This window comes from Papio anubis, chromosome 2 (assembly GCF_008728515.1).
Source record: "Papio anubis isolate 15944 chromosome 2, Panubis1.0, whole genome shotgun sequence".
In the NCBI taxonomy this organism is placed as follows: Eukaryota; Metazoa; Chordata; class Mammalia; order Primates; family Cercopithecidae; genus Papio; species Papio anubis.
In genome coordinates this window covers 81,473,632-81,497,073 of record NC_044977.1, presented here as the reverse complement: position 1 = coordinate 81,497,073, position 23,442 = coordinate 81,473,632, and the positions used below count along the sequence as shown (strand labels likewise).

At 37.8% G+C, this 23,442-nt stretch overlaps 2 protein-coding genes across 2 annotated transcripts in view; one reads left to right on the top strand and one right to left on the bottom strand.

Annotated features, from left to right (window-relative positions):
* Positions 1–23,442, bottom strand: part of LOC116268635 (uncharacterized protein C3orf67 homolog) — a 114,485-nt gene that overhangs the window by 20,361 nt on the left and 70,682 nt on the right. The window lies entirely within an intron of this gene.
* LOC101009148 (60S ribosomal protein L36a-like) lies at positions 16,563–17,083 on the top strand. The gene has a single exon (XM_009200440.3). It carries the CDS (start codon positions 16,665–16,667, stop codon positions 16,983–16,985), a length of 321 nt encoding a protein of 106 aa, XP_009198704.1. The 5' UTR covers positions 16,563–16,664; the 3' UTR covers positions 16,986–17,083.

Here is a 23,442-nt window from a genome sequence, read left to right as displayed (position 1 = left end):
TCAGATGCCACTGGTGATCCCATTTCCTGTCACATGGAGGAAGCCAGTCTGAAGAGAGAATGAGGAAGCTTAAAGTCTGGATTGTAGGGGAATGAAACAGTATTGGCACCACTGAATTAATTGGAAAACTAGGAAGAGAAAACCAGTTTGGGACGATGGAAGTGCTTGGTTTAGCACAAGGGGGAATCTGAGGTCTTGAAAGTTTTTCCATGTGGTGATGTGCTGGAAATATTTAGGGATACCTTACTAAGTCTTAGACTTAGCTCTTGAATATGTGTCTCCAAACCCATTGCCATTATCCTAGTCTGTGTTTCTAGCACCTCTCCCGTGGTCTTCCTCTAGCCAATCTGGACTCCATATAGTCCAAACCAGAGTAAGCTTTTCAAAATTTGTGTTTAGGGTAAAATCCCAAATTACCACATTGGTTTAAAGCCTTGCATAGCCTGGTTCTATTGCTCCAGCATTTTTTGTATCTTTCCCTTACAGTCACCACCACACTCCCCTCAGGTTTCACAGGAAAGCCACATCCTTAGTCTCTCTTCTTACAACAGCCTAGTTGACTCTCTTCATCCTCAGTCTTCAGATTTCAGCTCAAATGTTACTTCAGAGAAGGCTTGCTTGAATTCTAAGTATACCACAAGTTCTCCCAGTCAATACCCAGCAGGAAACATTTGGCATACTCACATTAGGATGATCTGGGGAGAATTTGAGGGAGGGCTTATTACAAAGGTAAGAACAGGCAGGGGATCCAAATGGGACCATATGAATACCAGGGCTGTTCCACCCTTAGACCTTAAGGGAAAAGGAAGAGGCAGTGGCCAGACCCAGAAAGCAAAAGGTGTGGAGAGAGGGCCTTCTTGATGGGAGCTGTGACCCTGGGCCGAATTTTGCAGTAAGCCTGAATTAGTCCTACAGGGAGGGAGATGGGGAAGAGCACCCCTGACTTCCTTCTCCCTCCTTCTCTGATCTTCACTGGCTGAGTGTCTTCATTGGCTGAGAAGCCAGAGGACAAGGAAGTCCATTGATGTAGTTTATGTCTATCAGCCTCTCTGGACAGAGAGCAGCATGAAGGGTGGATATAGCAGGGCTGAGAGAAGATGTCCGGAAAGATACCATGGTTACTACACATCAGTCATCTCAGTGTGTAACGATCTGCCCATTTGTGTGACTGAGTCATGTCTGGCAGGTCATGTCTGACTTCTTCATATATTGAATTCTCAATAAATGTTTGCTGAATGAATGCTCATAGGAAGGCCAGGGCTAAAAGAGAAAGACATATAGATGAGAGCAAAAAGAAAAAGACATGTAGATGAGAGCAAAAAGATGGGAAAATGGATGAGTTCTCTGAGGAAGAACTTGTAAGGAGAAGGTCAGGAGAGCATGCTCTGAGAGTGGTGGGAGGAATAACAGGGGCTGAAAAGGCAGCTAGTTGAGAATGACATAAGAATTATGCTTGCCAGACATTTCTTCTCCCCTCCTAAAAGTGCTCCCAGAGGATGTATACGTTATCATGACATCTGGAATAGGATCACATCTCTTCCACAGCAAAAGGTGGGAAACACAATGCATAAACAAATACTACTGTGTTTTCATCTCACATCAATCCAGGTTTATATGGACATATGCAATAAACACTCATACAAATGGGAAATCATACCCTTTCTTCTGGTTTCTACAAAATCACCACTCCTGCCTATGTCTTTATTAGATAAATCCACAAAACAGAGAGGATCCAGCTTCCCATAAGTGCTCAGTGCTCTAAGAAATCACAAGCACCATCTTCTCTATGCTCTATTAAATATACTTTATATGTTCTCTGCAGAATGTCTTTCTATCTTTCCTGTATGCCAGTATTTTCCCTCAGGTTAAGAAAATATTAATGACAAAGCATCTTGGGACTATTTTCTAGACATTGAACTATTACATATGGTAGATAATTCAACTCTGGAGGCACAAATCCAGATATCAGGCATTGAATTCGGCAGTATGTGAACAGTAACATCCCATCTACTTGAGATAATATGAAAGAAAGCTGACCCTTTCCTTCCCTTCTATAGACTGTTATCATCGTAGTTGCTTTATAATTTTACACTTAGTAGATGTTTATCGAGCCCCTGTGCTGTTGCAGACTTCATGCTGGGTACTGAGGAGTAAGACATAGTTCCTGCCTTTGAGGAATTTGGTCTACTGGGAACAGGTCACTAGACCAACATTTATAAGAGAGTGAAGTAAGTGTTCGATAGAGGTAAGCCCAAGGAACCTCTTATAGTCAGGAGAATAGTTCAGGGAAGGCTTTCTAGCAAAAGTCATGAAAGGGTTATTCCTGAAGGATGAGAATGAGGCAGCCAGATAGTGAAGAGATGGAAGAATATTCTATAAGGAACAGCATGAACTACAGTAGAAAGGTGTGAGAGAGACCTTGGGGTACTCCTAGCAACTGTAGTCAGTTGTTGAAGAAGCAGGATGCTTAGATGGCAAACTAAGGAATTCTTACCTTATTATGAAGGCGCTGGGGACCTACTGAAGGATTTTAAGATAGAAGAATCTTGGATTTGCATTTGAGAAAGCTCACAGTGGCAGTAGTGGGAGACTGAATTAATGGAGAATAAGAGAGGGACCAGGAAGGTCAGTTAGGAGCTTCTTGTTGTATACTTTAGGCAAAATAGAATAGTGTTATTTTGGGAATTTAGTACATAGGTGTTTGAAATCATTCTATGATAAAGACACATGCACACATATGTTTATTGTGGCACTATTAACAACAGCAAAGATTTGGAACCAACCCAAATGTTCATCAATGATAGATTGGATTAAGAAAATGTGGCACATATACACCACGGAATACTATGCAGCCATAAAAAAGCATGAGTTCATGTCCTTTGCAGGGACATGGATGAAGCTGGTAACCATCATTCTCAGCAAACTATCACAAGATCACAAAACCAAACACTGCATGTTCTCACTCATAAGTGGGAGTTGAACAATGAGAAAACATGGACACAGGGAGGGGAACATCACACACTGGGGCCTATCGGGGAGTGGGGGGCTAGGGGAGGGATAATATTAGGAGAAATACCTAATGTAGGTGATGGGTTGAAGGGTCCAGCAAACCACCACGGCATGTGTATACCTATGTAACAAACCTGCACGTTCTGCACATGTAACCCAGAACTTAAAAGTATAATTAAAAAAAACAAAAAGAAACAAACAAAAAACCAAAAACAAACAGACAAACAAAAAAGAAACATAGAACCTTCCCATTAACAATATCCATTTCCCAGTGTGTCAAAATAGCGTTATAAGGGGATCAGAACATGCTACCCCCAAATATGCCATATTAGCATATTGATTTTGAGCTAAAGACCATTGGGAAACAGTAGATGCAAGAAGAGCTCTCTGATCTTCTACTTTCTCCCTAAAAACAGGGCATAAATTTCCTCTGAGAAGGACATTCTTCCTGTACCAGGAGAGGAGAACATTCTTATCTCCAGAGATGGGGAGGTAACACTGAGATGAATCTCTACGAACAAATCTTACTAAAACAACCTCTGTCTTCCATTAGTTTTCCCCATACATTTCTTAATCACATCCCCACAATTTACCGCCCCTAGCCCAAACCCCTTTTCCTGTTGTCTTGTCACATCTCCACAATTTATCTCTCATTGTTATAATGGTATATAGTCTTCTGGGTCTAGCCCTTCTTTGAGTCTTAATTTCTTTTCTATGAAGACTTCCACGCACATGAAAAATTAAAATATTAACATCAAGTAAAATTTGCATGCTTTTCTCCTGTTAATTTTTCTTTTGTTAGTTTCACTCATGGGCCCCAGCCACAGAACCTAAGAAGGCAGAGAAAGTCTTTCCTCCCCTTCACAATGTACAGAAATTTCCAGAGAAGACATCTTGTTTTTGTCATTCTGTGAGAGTGGGGATCTTAAGTGATGGCAGTTGCCTCAAGGGTCTTACACTCTAATAAGGAATATTTTAGATTCTTTTTATGTGTCTCATAAATAGTTATTCAGTGTCTTTGTGCCCAACACTGTGTTGGATATGTAAGGATACTGAACAAATACAAGGCATGGTCCCAGAAAAGTAGACACATATATGAATGTATAGGTCAAAAGAAAAGAAATATAAATGTCCCCCAAAAAACACAAAAATGCTTGAGCTTGTATATCATTACAGCAATACAAATTAAAATAATGATATACTATTGATACATAGTAGCTTAGTAAAAATTCTAACATTTGATAAAATAGGGTAAAATTAAGGAGATGGGACACAAACAGCATAAACTGCCAGAAGTGTAAATTGGTGAACAGTTTGGTAATATCTATCAAAATTATCTTTTGACCAAGTAATTCCACTGCTAGAAATTAACTGTAAACACATACTTGCCTAACTTCATAAATATGTGCAAATGAAGATGTTTATTACGGCACTGTCTACAGTAACAAAGAGCTGGAAACCACCTAAATAAATGTCCATTACCAGGGAACTGACTGAATAAACTATGGTACATCCAAACAATGAAATAATATCTAGCAGCCAAAGTCGAATGTGGTCAATCTATCTGTACAAATTCAAAAAATTTAAAAAAGTTGTAGAAAAATACAGTCTTAACCTTTTTATACAGAAAAAATACATGTATAAAAATACATTTTCTAATATATGCGTAGAAAATTTCTGAAGAATGCCCAAGAAATTGTTAACCATAATCACATCTGACAGTAGAAATGCAGGGTTGGGCGTGGGAGGAGTAAGACTTATTTTTTACCTTCTGCTTTTCTACCCTGGTTGAATTTTTTTTACTCCTTTTTTTTTTTTTTTAAAGCAGTCTCTCACTTTAGGAGCTTCTAATTGGATGAGATCTATAAGAAAACCCTTCTGAAATATAGCTTCAAAATATCTTTATAAAGTATTTTAGGTGACAAGTGCTTATGAAACATAGGTGTTAGATTGGCCCCTTGACCAACTAAGAAGGAGAGAGTGAAATGGGTTTTCTTCCTCATACTCACTTGCATGGTCTAAATTGATCCTAGTAGCTTTCACCATTAAAAACATGAATTTGGCCACGTGCAGTGGCTCATGCCTGTAATCCCAGCACTTTGGGAGGCTGAGGCTGGAGGATCACTTATGCCCTGGAGTTCGAGACCATGGGAAGTATAGTGAGATCTCAACTCTACCCCCCCCCCCCCAAAAAAAAAAAAAAAAGGAAAAGAAAAGAAAAAAGAAAAAAAAAGTAGTCCCTACTTGGGCTACTTGGGAGGCTAAAGTGGGAGAACTGCTTGAACCTGGAGGGTCGAGGCTACAGTGAGCTACAATTGTGCCACTGCACTCCAGCTTGGGTGACAGAATGAGACCTGGTCTCAAAAATAAATAAATTTTTAAAAAAGTAAACTCCAATAATGAAAGCTAAACATTTTAGGTCTTTGCAAATGTTGCTCATGGTCCTGGAAATTGTCAAGTTTTCATTTGTATAAACAACAGTTGCTTTATCTAATGCTATAATATGACTAAAACAAGTAGGTGCTAACTTTTTAATTTAATTTAATTTTTAAAAACACATCATTCAAGAGCCTGATTTATTTTAAAAAAATGGTTCCTGTGCTGCTATCTGCAATGTCAGGTCTGTCTATTCAGTGATATAACTTGACAGAGAATGGTTACAATGGCAAAGTTGGAAGATGCTCTAGAATAGAGAGGCAGCCTAGCTAAAATCTCAGAGGAAACTCATAGACTTTTTCCATTTTAGGAAATATATTTACATGAGTTTGGGAAAAGTTTAATATTATGTTTTAATTTTCCTTTCAAATAATTTTTTCTTTTTTTAGTTGCTGGAGGAAGAAAGGTCTAAACCTCATGGAAAACTGTACAGTGACTCACTTATCTTTTACCTTTCATTGGAGGGGAATCATTTCAGGGGTGAAAATTCTCAAGGAAGTCAGTTTATCTGCTCAAAACAGAAAAAACTAATCAAGCATTGTCTGATTAATTACAGACACTTGAAAAAAAAGTTATCAAGGCCTACAGCTGTAATCAATTTAATCAACATGCAAAGAGCCAATCTATGGTTTTCTTGATTAACAAAGCTGAATGTTAAATAGCAAAGTGTGACATTGTAGTGCCATTAGCTCGAGCTACAAATTGAGCATTTTCCCTAAATATTCAAAATCAGGTCAGGATAAAGTGAACATTGTTTTATACTTTATTTCTTATGATGAGGACCGTGGGTGTGAACATTTTAATTCTTCCCCTTGATATTCCCATGCAGGAAAAATACATTTTATTTAAGTAGTAGAAACGGGTAGTAACTTCAAAATGCTTGCATAAAGGCACACACAAAAAATCAACTACCTGGAAAGATCACACAATAAAATAGAAGCACAAGAAAGTGATGTGAGATTTCTCAGTTTAGTGTCATCCTAGTTGGTTATGGAATTCATCAGGAAAAGACATGCCAGACACAAAGAGATGAAATGTCCTTATTAGATTTTTAAGATGTGAATGTGAAGTGCATCTATATAGTGTCTGATGAGCAAATCAGAAAATTCAATCTGCTTATTTTATTTGCATAAAGTCAATTTAAACGTCAAAATATCTAACACAAGACTAGTTTATTAATGGTGTGTTTCTCACTCTTAAAAATCACAGTTTTAGCTATAAAGTGATGGCTATATTTTGTGTAGCCAAACACTGTCTGGAGTTTTATCTGTTAAAACAGCAATTCTCAATCTTTTGAGGGTAAAGATCCATTCTTTTTTGTTCTTAAAATTTGGGAAAAGCACAAATAAATACTTGCTAACTAGTGTAAACCCAGATAATCTGAGACAGGTCTCAGTTAACTTAGAAGGTTTATGTTGCCAAGGTTGAGGATGTATGCCCATGACACAGCCTCAGGAAGTCCTGACGATGTGTGCCCAAGGTGGTCGGGGCACAGCTTGGTTTTATACATTTTAGGGCAACATGAGACACCAATCAATATGAGTAAGATGTATGTTGGTTCTGTCCAGAAAGGCGAGGACAACTTGAAGCAAGGAGGGGGGCTTTCAGGTCACAGGTAGGTGAGAGACAAATGGTTGCAGTCTTTTGAGTTTCTGATAAGCTTTTCCAAAGTAGACAATCAGAATATGCATGTGTCTCAGTGAACAGAGGGATGACTTTGAATAGAATGAGGCAGGTTTGCCCTAAGAAGTTTCCAGCTTGAATTTTCCTTAGTGATTTTGGGGGCTCAAGATATTTTCCTTTCACACTAGTGTGATTGCAACACACTAGTTAGCAAGTATTTATTTGCTAACTAACTACCACAAATAGTTTCATTATGAAAATATGTATATAACTCACCTAAAAATAAATGGGAAAGAATTCAAGTTGATCTTAATACTATTCATATTTACATATGTTTTCTTAAAGGGAAGTGGAAGGGAAGTAGAAAGAGAAGGGTATACATGGTATATAGCAGTCACTCAATGAATACTTATGAACTGTTAAAGCCTACTTGCTAGTTATATATTATGGCAACTATAATTTTGGTCAGTCTAACATACGTTTCCTCTCCCTTTTCTTTTTTTCCTGAGATGGAGTTTTGCTCTTGTTGCCCAGACTGGAGTGCAATGGCGCGATCTCGCCTCACCGCAACCTCCGCCTCCTGGGTTCAAGTGATTCTCCTGCCTCAGTCTCCTGAGTAGCTGGGATTATAGGCAAGCGCCAGCATGCCTGGCTAATTTTGCATTTTTAGTAGAGATGGGGTTTCTCCATGTTGGTCAGGCTGGTCTTGAACTCCTGACCTCAGGTGATCCGCCTGCCTCGGCCTCCCAAAGTACTGGGATTACAGACGTGAGCCACTGCTCCTGGCCTTCCTCTCCCTTTTCTGAGAACTTAGCACTTTTTTCCTATGAGCAACTCATTTCATGTGGTTTGAGGGGCTAAGCCTCCCTGAACTCCCAATATGGGGGTGAGCATGAGACCCAAGCTGGGCAACAGTCCACTCTTGGAATTTTGCTGGTTTTATAAGTAGTGAGCATAATGCTGTGGGAGGCCAGAATATGCCACTCCCAAATATGCCTTTTTAGCACAGAGATTGTTGAGCTAAAGACAGTTATGAAGACACAGATGCAAGAAAACTCTCTGTCCTCTATTTGCCTAAAAGTAGGAGATAGATTAATAAAGATAAAAGGTATATTGGTCCCTCTTCTACCAGGGAGGACAAAGGTTAACCATAGAAGACAACGTGAGACCCTTATAGGCCTGAAGATGGCACCAGAGGAATCGACATGAACAAGCTTGACTCACTGGCCTTTATCTGCCATTTATTTGCCTTCCTACAAATTGCTGCCCTTAGAGACTTAAACCCTTTTCCTTTATCTTGTCACTTCTTTAAAAATTTACTGTTCTTGTTGAAGATAATATATAAGCTAGAATTCAAAGCCACTTCTTTGAGACCTACTCATTTTCCCGGTATCTCGTATGTATTACATACATATTTGAAAATATACATGCTAATTAACTGTTTTTCTCCTGGGAATCTGTTTTATGTTACAAGAGTTCATTCCAAATAAGAACTTATGAGGACTGAGGGAAAAAATTATTTTTCCTCTGTTACAATGCAAACAGGAACTGTGTAGAGGCCTGGTTAGAAAAAAGGCAACAGAAAGAACAGTAAAGAGATGAAGAGACAGTCCTTTCACCATTTGAGGTCTGGGATTCAATCTTGCCTGCAGATCAACCTCTGGACTCATCCACTGTGGGAGTGTGAAAGGAAAACAAATCTTGGGACCCCCAAATCACTAAGCCAAAGGGAAGAGCCAACCTCGGAACTGCTTAGGGCAAACCTGGCTCCCATTCTATTCCTAAGAAAGAGAGCTACTAAGATTAAAAAAAAAACAAACAAAAAAAACAACAACAAAAAACACTAGTTACATACCTCCCTCACAAAGAATTTCCTTGTGGATAAAGAACAGACAGAACTCAAAGTCATTCCTCTGTTCACTGAGATGAATGCATATCTAATTGCTTCCTTTGGAAAGGTTCATCAGAGACTCAAAAGAATGCAACCATTTGTCTCTTACCTACCTATGACCTGGAAGCCCCCTCCCTGCTTTGAGTTGTCTTTCCTTTTTGGACGCAGCCAATGTACATCTTACATGTATTGACTGATGTCTCAAGTCTCTCTAAAATGTACACAACCAAGCTATGCCCCGAACACCTTGGGCACACGTTGTCAGGACCTCCTGAGGCTGTGTCACAGGCGTGCATCATTAACTTTGGCAAAATAAACTTCCTAAATTGACTGAGACCTGTTTCAGATATTTGGGTTCCACAGGAGCCTATAAACGTGTGATTTGTAACTAACAGGCTCCTCACTCATGTCAAAGTGTGCACAAGTGAATGATATCTATTGAATATATTTTCCCAACAGAAAAACAAAGGCTAAGAAAAACTGTATGAATTTACAATATTTCTCAAGAGGTCCTTTAGAATCTCTACATTTCTATGGGACATACTTAAATATTATCTTGTTCTGGGAGTCTGGAGTGGCTTCCTAATGTGGGGAAAAAGTAAGTGGGAGGCGCCCACTGGTCCATAATCCTGCCACAGACTCCTATAATCCTAGCCACACTAAGTCCTAAGGAGCTGCAGCATGGTGCCATTTCGAGAGCGTTACCCTCACTGAACTGTGTCCTACTCTGCCACTGGGGCTGAGGTGCCACAGGTAGTAATCCCATATTCTGCCTCTAGCAGAGGTGTGGTTGTGAATTTTCATGTGCCCCAAGGACAAATTCCACTGCTCATGACCTAGACTGCTGCTGCTACAGGTTTCCCAGCTGCCATCCTAATCGCTGCTTCCAGAGAAAGCAACCCCAGCCTGCTGAGTAGTAGGACCAAAGTGCAGCTACAGCCACCCCGACCTGCGCATTTTGCCAGTGGCCTGAGGATCACCTAGTCCCTGTCCACCACAGTCAAGCGCCTGCATGCATCACTGTGGAGGGCCTGAGGGCAGATCTTCCCAGCCTGGCTTTACACTCCCAGGTACCTGAGGTACCTGAGCACACTGTCTAGGGGGGCCGGGAATTATCCAGCCCAGTCCATCACTAGAGGAATGTGGGTACTCCTCTTGGGGTGTGAGGTGGGGCCTTCTCTACCTGCTGCTACCATAACAGCTGGCACCTACCTGCATGCCACCTGCAGATATGGGGAATGACTCCGGCTCAACCCCTTGAAGCTACTGCCAACACCAGTGTGGACCACTTGGGTCCCAGAGAGTTGTTCTACCACTGCTACTACCATCACCTATGCCACAGTCACTGCCCAGGAACTTGAGAACCTGCACACCCACCTGATCCCCTGCTTCTATTTCTGGCACCCAAGTAAGCCACTTAGAGGCCCAAGAATTGGCCTGCCTGGAACCACTAACACAGGATCCAGTGTATGCTGCTCTGGGGCCCAAGTACAGGCATGGTCAGCCTACTGCTGCCACCATTGAGGTCTGGTGACTGGCTCACCTGGCATCCCAGTTCCTAGCAAAACTTCACTAAGGCTTCACTAACAAACATACCTTAAGCCACTGAGTAAATAATAGACACCACTGACACTGTTTATAGCCAAAGATATCATACAGGGACTACACTACAGCATGCACCCAGAATCAAAACCAAGTGTCCTACCCAACCAACACCAAAGATACATCTTCAGGAAAAATTTCTCCCCAATAAAAACACGTTCAAATAATTGGAATAAGTGACAGTTACACCAGATGGGCAGATAATCAATGTTAGGATCCAGGAAACATAAAAAAGTAAAGAAATATGACAACTCCATAGGAACACAGTAATAATTCAGCAACAGATCACAATCAAAAAGAAATTCATAAAGTCCTGGAAACAGAATTCAAAATACTGATACTAAAGATGCTTAATGAGATACAAGAGAATTCTGAAAAGCAATACAAAAATGTCAGAAAAACAATTCAGGATATAAGTGAGAAATTTACCAAAGAGACAGATATCATAAAAAAGAACCAAACACATATAAACTAAAAATAAAGGGAAGGAAAAGGATATTCCATGCAAATGGAAACAAAAGGTGAGCAGGAGTAACTATGCTTATATCAAATAGAATAGACTTTAAGCAAAATACTAAAAGAAGACAAACAAGGTCACTGTAATGGTAAAAGGATCAATTCAGCTAGAGGATATAACCATCTAAACATCTGCACACCCAATATCAGAGCACACAGATATATAAAGCAAATATTATCAGAGCAAAAATTCTGGAACTAAAAAATCCACTGAATGAAATAGAAAATACATTTGAAAGCTTCAGCAACACACTAGATCAAGCAGAAGAATCTCAGAACTGAAAGACAGCTATTTTGAAATAACCAAGTCTGACAAAAATAAAAAAGAATAAAAAAGGAGGAAAACATTCACGACTTATAGGACACCATAAAGTGACCAAATATTTGAATTTTGGGTGTCCCAAAAGGTGAAGAGAAAACGAAATGGTTAGAAAAATCTATTTAGCAAAATGATAATGGAAAAATTCCAAATTCTAGCAAGAGATTCAGATATCCAGATACAAGTTCAGAGATCCCCAAACAGATATAATTCAAAAAGTTCTCGCCAGGCACATTATAGTCAAAAATGTCAAAAATCAAAAACAAAGAGAGAATTATAAAACCAGCAAGATAAATGCATTTAGTCATTTATAAGGGAACCCTTATCAGACTAACAGTGGATTTCTCAGCAGAAATTTTACAGACCAGGAGAGAATGGGATGATATATTCAAAGAGTTGAAAGATTTAAAAAAACTGTCAGCCAAGGATACTATATCCAGCAAAATATCCTCCATAAATGAGAGAAGTAAAATCTTTCTCAGACAAGCAAAAGCTGAGGGAATTTGTCACCACTACACCAGCCCTACAAGCAATGCTTAAGGAAGTCTCACACCTGGAAGTGAAAGAACAATTACTATTGTCATGAAAACACACAAAAATATAAAAAACACTGGTAGGGTAAACAAATAAGATAAAATGTTATGATTACAGAATATCACCAAGCCACAATGGTAAATAGTAACAGCAAAATAAAGGAACAAAGGATATGTAAAACAATGGGAAATCAAATAATGAAATAAGAGAAATAAGCCCACATGTGTCAGTAATAACCTTGAATGTGAATGAATTAATCTTTCCATTTAAAAGGTATAGACTGGCTGAATGAATAAAAAACAAGATTCAAGTATATGCTGCCCACAAGAATCTCATCTGTAAAGAAACATATAGACTGAAAATAAAGGGATGAAAAAGGATATTCCACAAAAATGGAAGCCAAAAGCAAGCAGGATTAGCTATGGTTATATCACACAGAACAGATTTTAAGTTAAAAACACTAAAAAGAGGCCGGGCACGGTGGCTCAAGCCTGTAATTCCAGTACTTTGGGAGGCCGAGATGGGTGGATCACGAGGTCAGGAGATCGAGACTATCCTGGCTAACACGGTGAAACCCCGTCTCTACTAAAAAAAAATACAAAAAAAAAAATTGCCGGGCGAGGTGGCGGGCGACGGTAGTCCCAGCTACTCGGGAGGCTGAGGCAGGAGAATGGCATAAACCCAGGAGGTGGAGGTTGCAGTGAGCGAAGATCCGGCCACTGCACTCCAGCCTGGGCGACAGAGCGAGACTCCGTCTCAAAAAAAGAAAAAACAAAACAAAAAACACTAAAAAGAGACAAATGAGATAATTATGTAATGATAAAAGTAAGTTAGAAGATATAACTATCTAAACATATATGCAGCCAACATCAGAACATCTAGATATGTAATGCAAATATTACTAGATCTAAAGGGAGAGATAGACTCTAATATAATAATAGCTGGGAATTTCAACACCCCACTCCCAGCATTAGTCAGATCATCTGGACAGAAAATTAACAACAACAACAACAAAAACCACTGGATTTGAATGACACATTAGACCAAATGAACCTAACGGAAATTTACAGAACATTTCATTCAACAGCTACAGAATAGATATCCTTCAAATCAGCACACACAACATTCTCCAGGATAGAATACATGTTAGAATACAAAATGAGTGTCAATACATTTTAAAATATCAAAATCTAATTAAGTATCTTCTCAGACAACAATAGAGTAAACTTAGAAATCAATAATAAGAGGAACTCTGGAAACTGTACAAATACATGGGATTAAACAACATACTCTTGAATGACCACTGGATCAAAGAAAAAATTATAGAGGAAATAAAACATTTCTTAAAACAAACAAAATAAAAACACAGTGTACCAAAACCTATGGAATACAGCGAAAGTGGTGCTAAGAGAGAAGTTTAGAGCAATAAACATCTACATCAAAAAAGTAGCAAATAAAATAAAAGTAGATTTTAAACAAACAATCTAATGATGCACTTTAAGGAACTAGAAAAGCAAGAACAAACCAAATCTAAAGTTAATACAAGGAAAGAAATAATAAAGATCAGAGAAAAACTAAATGAACTAGATGCTAAAAAATAAAAAGGATCAACAAAACAAAAAGTTGGCTTTTTGAAAAGATAAAATTGATAAACCACTTGCTACACTAGCCAAAAAAAAAAAAAAAAAAAAAAAGAAAAAAAAAAAAAGAGAGAGAGAGAGAATACCCAAATAAACAAAATAAGAAATGAAACAGAAGATATTACAATTGTTACTATGGAAATGCAAAAGAACATTAGAGAATATTATGAACAACTAAACACTAACAAAGTAGAAAACCTAGAGGAAATGGATAAATTCTTAAACACATATAACCCATCAAGATTAAATCAAGAAGAAACAGAAACCTGAACAGAACAATAACAAGTTATGAGATTGAATCAGTAATAAAAAGTCTACCAATGAAGGAAAGTCCAGTACCAGATGGCTTCACTGCCAAATTCCACCACGCTTTCAAAGAACATGAATTCTTCCAACTATCCCAAAAATTGGAAGAGGAGAGAATTCTCCCTGACTCATTCTATGAGGCCAGCATCACCCGATACCAAAATCAGACAATGACATAACAAAGAAAAGAAAACTAGAGGCCAATATCCCTGATGAATGTCGATGCAAAAATTCTCAACTCAATATTGGCAAACTGAATCCAACAGTATATTGAAAAAATTAATACATGAAGATCAAGCGGGATTTATCCTAGGGATGCAAGGATCAACATATGCAAATCAGTAAATGTGATACATCACATTAACAGAATGAAGAACTTATCTATGAAGAATGAAGGTTTCTAATCATCTCAACAGATGCAGAAGTAGCATTTGACAAAATTCAACATCTCTTCATGATAAAAATAACAAACTAGGCATAGAAATAATATACTTCAAAATAATAAAGGCCATATATGACATACCCAGAGCTAACATCATACTGAATAGGGAAAAGCTGGAAGCCTTTCCCCTAAGAACTGGAACAAGACAAGGATGCCCACTTTTACCACTCCTGTTCAACATAGTACTGGAAGTCCTAGCCAGAGTAATCAGGCAAAAGGAAAAAACAAAGCCATCTAAATTGGAAAAGTATAAGTCAAATTGTTCCTGTTTGCTGATGATATAATCTTATCTCTAGAAAAACCTACCTAAAGACTCCACAAAAACTCTTAGATCTGATAAATTCAGTAAAGCTGAAGGATACAAAGTCAAATATTACTGTTACTAATACAAATATTAGTAACATTTCCATACACCAATAATGAACTAGCTAAGAAATAAGAAAGCAATTCCATTTACAAGAGCTACAAAAATATCTGGGAATAAATTTAACCAAGGACGTGAAGAATTTCTATAAGGAAAACTACAAAACACTGATGAAAGAAATTGAAAAGGACATAAACGAATGGAAAGACAGCTCATGGTCATGGATTGGAAGAATTAATATTATTAAAATGACTGTAACGCCAAAAGCAATCTATAGATTCAGTGCAATCTCTATCAAAATGCCAATGTCATTTTTCACAAAAAGAAAAAAAATCCTAAAGTTTGTATTCAGCCACGTAAGAACCTGAATAGCAAAATAAATTTTGAGGAAAAAAAAAAAAAAAAAAAAAAAAAGCAAAGCTGTGAGGCATCATACTACCTGACTTCAAAATATATTACAAGGCTATAGCAACCACATAGCATGGTATTGGTATAAAAAGAGACACACAGACCAATGGAACAAAAGAGATAATCCAGAAATAAATCCATATATTTAATAGTCAACTGATTTCCAACAAAGATGCCAAGAACACACATTCAGGAAAGGACACCGCCTTCAATAAATGGTGCTGGGAAAATTGGATATCCATATGCAGAAGAATAAAACTAGAGGCCTATTTCTCATCATAAACAAAAATCAACCCAAGATGCATTAAAGACTTAAATCTAAGACCTGAAAACATAAAACTGGTAGAAAAAAAACAGGAAAAACACCTCAAGACACTGGTATAGGCAAAAATGTTACGGCCAAGACCTCAAAAGCACAAACAAAAACAAAAATAGATAAATAGGACTATATTAAATAAAAAAAGCTTCTGCATGGCAAAATAGAAGAACAAAAACCAACCAACCAACCATTTGACCCAGCAGTCCCATTACTGGGTATATATCCAAAAGAAAACAAACCATTCTGCCAAAAAGCAAGAAACAAAAAACAGAAAACAAGAGTGAAGAGACAACCCTTTGAATGAAAGAAAATAAAACTACTTGCTAACTACTCATCTGACAATGGAATAATATCCAGAATATACAAAGAATGCAGCAAGAAGAAACCAAATAATCCCATTAAAACATGTGCAAAAAACATGGATATTTTTCAAAAGAAGACATACAGACGGCCAACAGGTATATGAAAAAGTACTGAACATCAGTAATCATCAGGGAAATGTAAATCAAAACCACAATGAGATATCATCTGACCCCAGTCAGAATGGCTATTACTAAAAAAAAAAAACCCAAAAAACATGATGATGAGGATGTGGAGAAAGGGTATTCCTTATTTTTTCAACTTTTATTTTAGATTCAAGGGATACATGTGCAGATTTGTTATGTGGGTATATTGTGTGATGCTGAGGTTTGGGGTATGAATGATCCCATTATGCAGGTACTGAGCATAGTACCCAATAGTTCTTTAAACCCTTGCCTCCTTCCCTGCCTTCTACCACTAGGGGTCCCCAGTTTCTATTGTTGCTTTTTTTTTTTCTTTAGACAGCGTTTTACTCTGTTGCCCAGGCTGATGTGCAGCAGCAGCGTGATCTTGTTGCCATTTTTATGTCCATGAGTATCCAATGTTTAATGCCTACTTACAAGTGAGAACATATGGTACTGTGGTTTTCTATTCCTGGGTTAATTTGCTTAGGATAATGATCTCCAGCTGCATCCATGTTGCTAAAAAGGACATGATTTCATTCTTTTTTATGGCTGCACAGTATTCCATCATGTATATGTACCATACATTTCATGAAAGACTATAGCAACAATAGAAACTGGGGACTACTATAGGTAGAAGGAAGGGAGGGAGGCAAGGGTTAAAAAAAACTACTGGGCTTCTTCCCTTTCCTGTTAGGCGAGAGCTGCGCTACGCGAGGGTGTCGGACGCCGTTTCTCGTTTTCATCATATAGACAACAGCCCTGCTGCAAAGATGGTCAACGTGCCTAAAACCCGAAGAACCTTCTGTAAGAAGTGTGGCAAGCATCAGCCTCACAAAGTGACACAGTATAAGAAGGGCAAGGATTCTTTGTATGCCCAGGGAAAGAGGCGCTATGATCAGAAGCAGAGTGGCTATGGTGGGCAGACAAAGCCAATTTTGCGGAAGAAGGCTAAGACCACAAAGAAGATTGTGCTAAGGCTGGAATGTGTTGAGCTTAACTGCAGATCCAAGAGGATGCTGGCCATTAAGAGATGCAAGCATTTTGAACTGGGAGGAGATAAGAAGAGAAAGGGCCAAGTGATCCAGTTCTAAACTTTGGGATATTTTTCTTCTGATTTTGAAGAGAAAATGTTGAAGCCATAGAAAAATTACCTGAGGGAAAATAAATAGTGATATTCTTACGCAAAAAACAAACAAACAAACAAACAAAAAACTACTGGGTTCTATGCTCACTATCTGCATAATGGAATCATTCGTATCCCAAACCTCAGCATCATGCAATATACCCATGTAACAAATCTGCATGTGTATATCCTCTGAATCTAAAATAAAAGCCATAAGAAGGAATAAGATAATTTTCTTTATTCAGTCTACTGTTCATGGACACCTAGGATGACTCCATGTATTTGCTATTGTGAATAGTGCTGTGATGAACATGAGAGTGCATGTGTCTTTTTGGTAGAATGGTTGTTTTCTTTTGGATACAAACCCAGTAATGGGACTGCTGGGTCAAATGGTAGTTCTGTTTTAAATTCCTTGAGAAATGTCCAAATTGCTTTCCACAGTTGCTGAACTAATTTATATTCCCACCAAAAGTATATAAACTTTCTGAAAAGGGAACTCTTATAAACTGTTGATAGTAATGTAAATTAGTACAGCCACTATGGAAAGCAGTATGAGAGATTTCTCAAAAAGCTACAAACAGAACTACCATTTGATCCAGCAGTCCAACGACTGGTTATTTATCCAAAGGAAAAGAAATCAGTATATCAAAGGGATACCTGCACTTACCTGTTTACTGCAGTGCTATTCACAATAGCAAAGATATGGAATCAACCTAAGTGTCCATCAGCGAATGAATGGATAAAGAAAATATGGTATACATACCCAATATACTGTTGTTCACTTTTATGGCTGAATGCTATTATTGTCTTTGCAGCAACATGGATGGGACCAGAGGTTGTTATGTTAAGTGAAATAAACCAAGCACAGAAAGACAAATACCTCATGTTCTCACTCATATGTGAGAGTTTAAAAAGTGGATCTCATGGAGGTAGAGAGTAGAATGATAGATACCAGAGGCTGGGAAGGCTGTGTGGGTAGGAGTGGGGATGAAGACAGGTTTGTTAATGGGTATAAACATACAATTAGATAGAAGGTATAAATTCTAAAGTTTGATAGCAGAGTAAGGTAATTATATTTAGCAAAAATGTATATGTCAAAGTAGCCAGAAGGGAGGATTTGAAATGATACCAATACAAAGAAGTGATAAATATTCAAGATGGATACCCCAAATATCCTGTGTTTGTCATCACGCATTCTGTACATGTAACAAACTATCATATGTACTCCATAAATGTAAAATATTATGTATCAGTTTAAAACAGAAACTGATACCCAACAGAAGGATAGGCACAGAATAAAGACTTCTCATCTCACAAAAACATAGTATCATTGAAGATGCAGGGGAAGTAACTGCCTCCCTCCCACAACAGGTTTGCTTCATGTGGAAGGAAACCAAAATATGTCCCCCCAAAATATGCCTCCTTGACCTAAAAGTTGTTTTGAAGTCAAAGGCAATTAAGAAGCAGCAAGGACAGGAAAAACTCTCTCTACTTTCCCCCTTACCTGCCTAAAGACAGGGTATCAAGTCTCCTTTATTGGAGACAACTCTAGACTTTTAGGAGCTCAGAGATGGCCGCAGAGGAATCTGCAAGGAAACCTCGCTCCATTAGTTTCCTCCCATATATTTACCTTCTCATAGTTTCTGGCCCTTGGAAGCCGAAAACTGCTTACATTTGTCCTGTTGTTTCTCCACAAACGTACTGTTCTTTGTGAAAGATGTTACGTAAGCCAGAGTTCTAAGCCACTGCTTTGAGTTACTTTTCATTGAGGTTTCTCCCACAGGATGTGTGGTGCAAGTGTTAATAAACTTGTTTTTCTCTTGCTAATCTTTCTTTTATTATAGGGTCCATCCCAACTAACAGCTCATGCAGGTTGTGGAAAATTATATTTCCTCCGTGGTGATATCTTTGAAAACATTAAGAAAATTACTTGAATGCCTGCTGTATCCCACTTTATACTTGTGTTCTAGGTATTGACAAGAGTGGTATCAAAAACACTGAGTCTCTGCTCCCATGGAGTTTATGATTCAGAGGTGGAGGCAGACAGTAAATACAGTAGTCCCTCCTTGTCCTTGGTTTTATTTTCTGTGGTTTTAGCTATCTGAGGTCAACCATGGTCCAAAAATATTAAATGGAAAATTCCAGCAATTTTCCATTTATAAATTCATAAATTTCATTTATAAATTCATATAAAACAATTCATAAATTTAATTATAAATTAATTTATAAATTTCATTTATAAATTTTTATAAAACAATTCATAAATTTTAAATCTAGTACTGTTCTGAGTTTGTGAAATCTTGTGCTATCCCTGTCTGTCCTGTCCCAGACATGAATCCCTTTTCTGGTGTATCCACACCCATTGGTTTCTTAGTAGCCGTCTCCATTATCAGATCGACTGTGATAGTATCACAGTGCTTGTGTTCAAGTAACTCTTATTTTACTTAATAATAGCCCCAAAGAGCAAGAATAGTGATGCTGGCAATTAAGATATGCCAAAGAGAAGCTTCAAAGTGTTTCCTTTAAGTAAAAACCGCAAAAGTTCCTGACTTAATAAGGAAAGAAAAAAAATCATATACTGAGGTTGCTAAGATCTATGGTAAGAATAAATCTTCTGTGAAGTTATGAACAGTATATTGCTATAATTATTCTATTTTATTATTAGTTACTCTTGTTAATATCTTACTGTGTCAATTTATAAATTAAACTTTATCACAGGTATGCATATATAGAAAAAATATAGCATATATAGGGTTTGGTACAATCTGTCGTTTTAGGCATCCACTGGAATCTTGGAATGTACCCCCTGTAGATAAGAGGGGGCATTACTTTAAATATACAAAGAAATAATATTATTTCAGATAGCAAACAGTGCTATAAAAATATAAAAGTAATTTTAAAAATAAAAAGATTTGATGCGTATTTCTAATTAACAGCTCTAGCACAGAGTAAGGCTGATACAAGATTTCATAAAAACTCCAACTCATTGTGTTAATTAGTTCAACCATTGTGGAGGACAGTGTGGCTATTCCTCAAGGATCTAGAACCAGAAATACCATTTGACCCAGCAATCCCATTACTGGGTATATACCCAAAGGATTATAAATCATTCTACTATAAAGACACATGCACACATATGTTTATTGCAGCACTATTTACAATAGCAAAGACTTGGAACCAACTCAAATGTCCATCAATGATAGATTAGATAAAGAAAATGTGGCACATATACACCATGGAATACTATGCAGCCGTAAAAATGGATGAGTTCATGTCCTTTGCAGGGACATGGATGAATCTGGAAACCATCATTCTCAGCAAATTAACAAAAGAACAGGAAACCAAACAATGCATGTTCTCACTCACAAGTGGGAGCTGAACAATGAGAACATACAGACACAGGGAGGGGAACATCACACATGGGGGCCTGTCAGCCTCCAGGCCCTAGGGGGCTAGAGGAGGGATAGCATTGGGAGAAATACCTAATGTAGATGATGGGTTGATGGGTGCAGCAAACCACCATGGCATGTATATACCTATGCAACAAACCTGCACGTTCTGCACATGTATCCCAGAACTTGAAGTATAATTTAAAAAAAAAAAAAGGAAAAAAAAAAGAAAGAGGAAGAAAACCCTAAAAAACAAAACAAAACAAAACGAAACTCCAACTCATTGCATACAGACAGATTCTAAGCACGCAGTGAGAAAAGGAACCACAGCATGGTCAGTTTGGGGCCGTCTATTGGAGATGGATGTTTCTAATATAATGGGCCCCTCAGATGAACAAATTAAATTCACATTTAAACCATGGTTACCAGGGAAATCCTATTGGTGAGAATCCACAGACATTTCCGAGCTTCTAATGTGGACATCACTGTATGAGAAGTAACGGGGAGCAAATCAACGAGAACAATTTCTTACCTTTAAATTATCACCTCAACTTCTAGCATGACTTTCCTAAATCTCAGCAAGACTTGGCTGGTCACAAAATGGGATGCTAACATATTCCCATGCTGCATATCCGGATGAACACGTGGCTAGGCTGGGATTGTAGCAACAGCAATGACTACCACCACCACAGTGGAAAACACCTTGACAATCCAATGTGGAACTGTATATTAGACACACATTTAGGGCACTAATCTAGTATATAAATTGCACAGTTTTTAATCTCAGCTTAAACTTCCTTTTAGCCTTGCGACCTTTGAGCCAAACTCTGTGTCTCTGTTTCCACATCTGGAATATGGGAATAAGAGAACTGACCCTACTGGGGTGTGGCAGGGATTAAATAAACTACAGTCATCCCTCAGTAGGAGCAGGGATTAGGTTTCATTTCCTCCTCCCCACATGTACCAAAATCCTCAAGTTGGCCATGCAGAACCCACGTTCTGAAAAATGGGTTGGAAAAAATTTGTATCATAATCTGTAAGTGAACCCATACAGCTCAAACCCATGTTGTTCAAGGGTCAACTGTAACATAAAATGAGTAAACTCCATACAGTGCCACACAGTAAAACTCACCACCCAATAATAGCATTAGTAGTTATTATTGTTTAAAATTATAGAAAAAATTCACTTCCAAGCAACTTTATATAACACCTTTTAGAGAGTTATAAGGCAACTGTAGGTTAAATGCTTTGTAACTAAGTCATTAGCAAATCAAGAGCAAAAAACTTTGCAGTCTTTTCTAACTTTAAGGAGAGAATAATTGCCTTAAAATTAGAATACAAAATAAAACCATCTAAATCTTTCTGTGGAATGATGGGACTTAATGGTGCAGAAAGAGTAGGTTGGATTTAATTTAGTGCTTTAATTTAGCTCTCTGGGCTTTTGTAAAGAATAACTAACTACTGGGTACCATTTTCATTATTGTGTCAGATTATCAGATACCTCATTTATGTCCTGATTTCCGTTTTCTTTTCAAAGTTTTGTTATACCTTTCTGTTCAGAAGTCAAATAAAACAATGATATGCTAAAAAGGCTCTGTGAGGTGAATGACAATTCAATTTCCCCCAGTGTTGGCTGATTGCATGAGAAAATAAGGAACTGGAGCAAGTTGACAGGATCTTTAGTTGCCTAGATTTATTTCCCAACATTTTCAGGGTGTGTTAATTGTAACATTTCAGTTAATGAAAAATATTGTGATTAAACACTGATATGGGTGATAAATGGACTTTTGAACAGATATGATGGTAAAATGCTATTTTAAAAACATTGGGAGGAAATAATAAAAACTCTTTTGTTGATTGGACCATTACTGTGAGTATATTAGGCTTCCCAGGAAGGCAATAATTTTTTCAAACCACCAGGCTACCATCATCATAATTATTCATGGTGTTGCTGAGCTGTTATTCCACTTAAATATAGTCTCATTCTACAGAAAGCTTATATAAATTATAAAAAAGGTAGAAAGATATAGAAACGTTAAAATATCAGAAGGAGCAAACTGACTATTTTAGACTAAGAATTATGCCAATTAGCCTTATTAATAATTATGCTAATTATTCTTGTTAATATTGATGTGTAATGTAAACATAGAAAAATGCAAAAATCATAGCCGTATGGCTCAATGAATGATCCTACAGTGAGCCATAACCACCACCTGGGTCAAGAGGTAAAAGCTTCCCTTCCTCCTTTTTCTAATGATTACACTCTCTTCTCCCTACAAGTGAGCCTAGTGACTTCTAACACCATGGCTCAGTTTGTCTGTTTTTGAATTCCATATGACTGGAATCATACAATATGTATTTATTCTCAGTTGTGTAGTTTTGATATGGACAGGAGACAGGGAAATACTGGGTAGAAGAGGGTGGTTCCCTGGCAAAGGCCTGGAAACCCGTGGCCTTAATGGGAACAGGCATTCCTGTTTTCTTGCCCAAAAGTTGCCATTTGGCCTGCCATGTCCTCTATCATGTACCCATATAAACCCCAAACCCCAGGTTCCATGAGCAAATGAACAGAAGAGCAGAAGAGCGGCAGAGAAGGAGAGAAGTAGTGGTGAAAAGGACATGTGGATGCATGGAGGCTACTTAGAAGGCTATAGCAATAGTCCAGGCTGTCTTCTGCTGCACTGAGTCTGCTTCCCTGGCAGAGATGTGTAAAGTTTGAAGAGATGCTGGTTAAATCATCTCCCTGATCTCATCAAACCCTTTAAGATTCTCTGATTCTGTTAAAGTATGATTGTTTTTTGAAAAATTATTCATAATATTACTATTAATATCCTTACCAATACTATCATCACTTTCTACCACTTAATAAAAATACATATGGCAGGCCCTATGCAAAACATGTTATGAGTATTATTTCATTTAATCTTTGCAATAGCACTTTAAGGTGGGTAGTAAAATACAATCCCTATTTTTAGATAACTTAATTGGGGCTTGGAGAGGTTAACTAATGTCATAAGGATATAAACCCATCCTTTT

Bases quoted from the DNA above. Each gene is read 5' to 3' on its own strand.
- LOC101009148 (XM_009200440.3), top strand. From the start codon at position 16,665: ATGGTCAACGTGCCTAAAACCCGAAGAACCTTCTGTAAGAAGTGTGGC.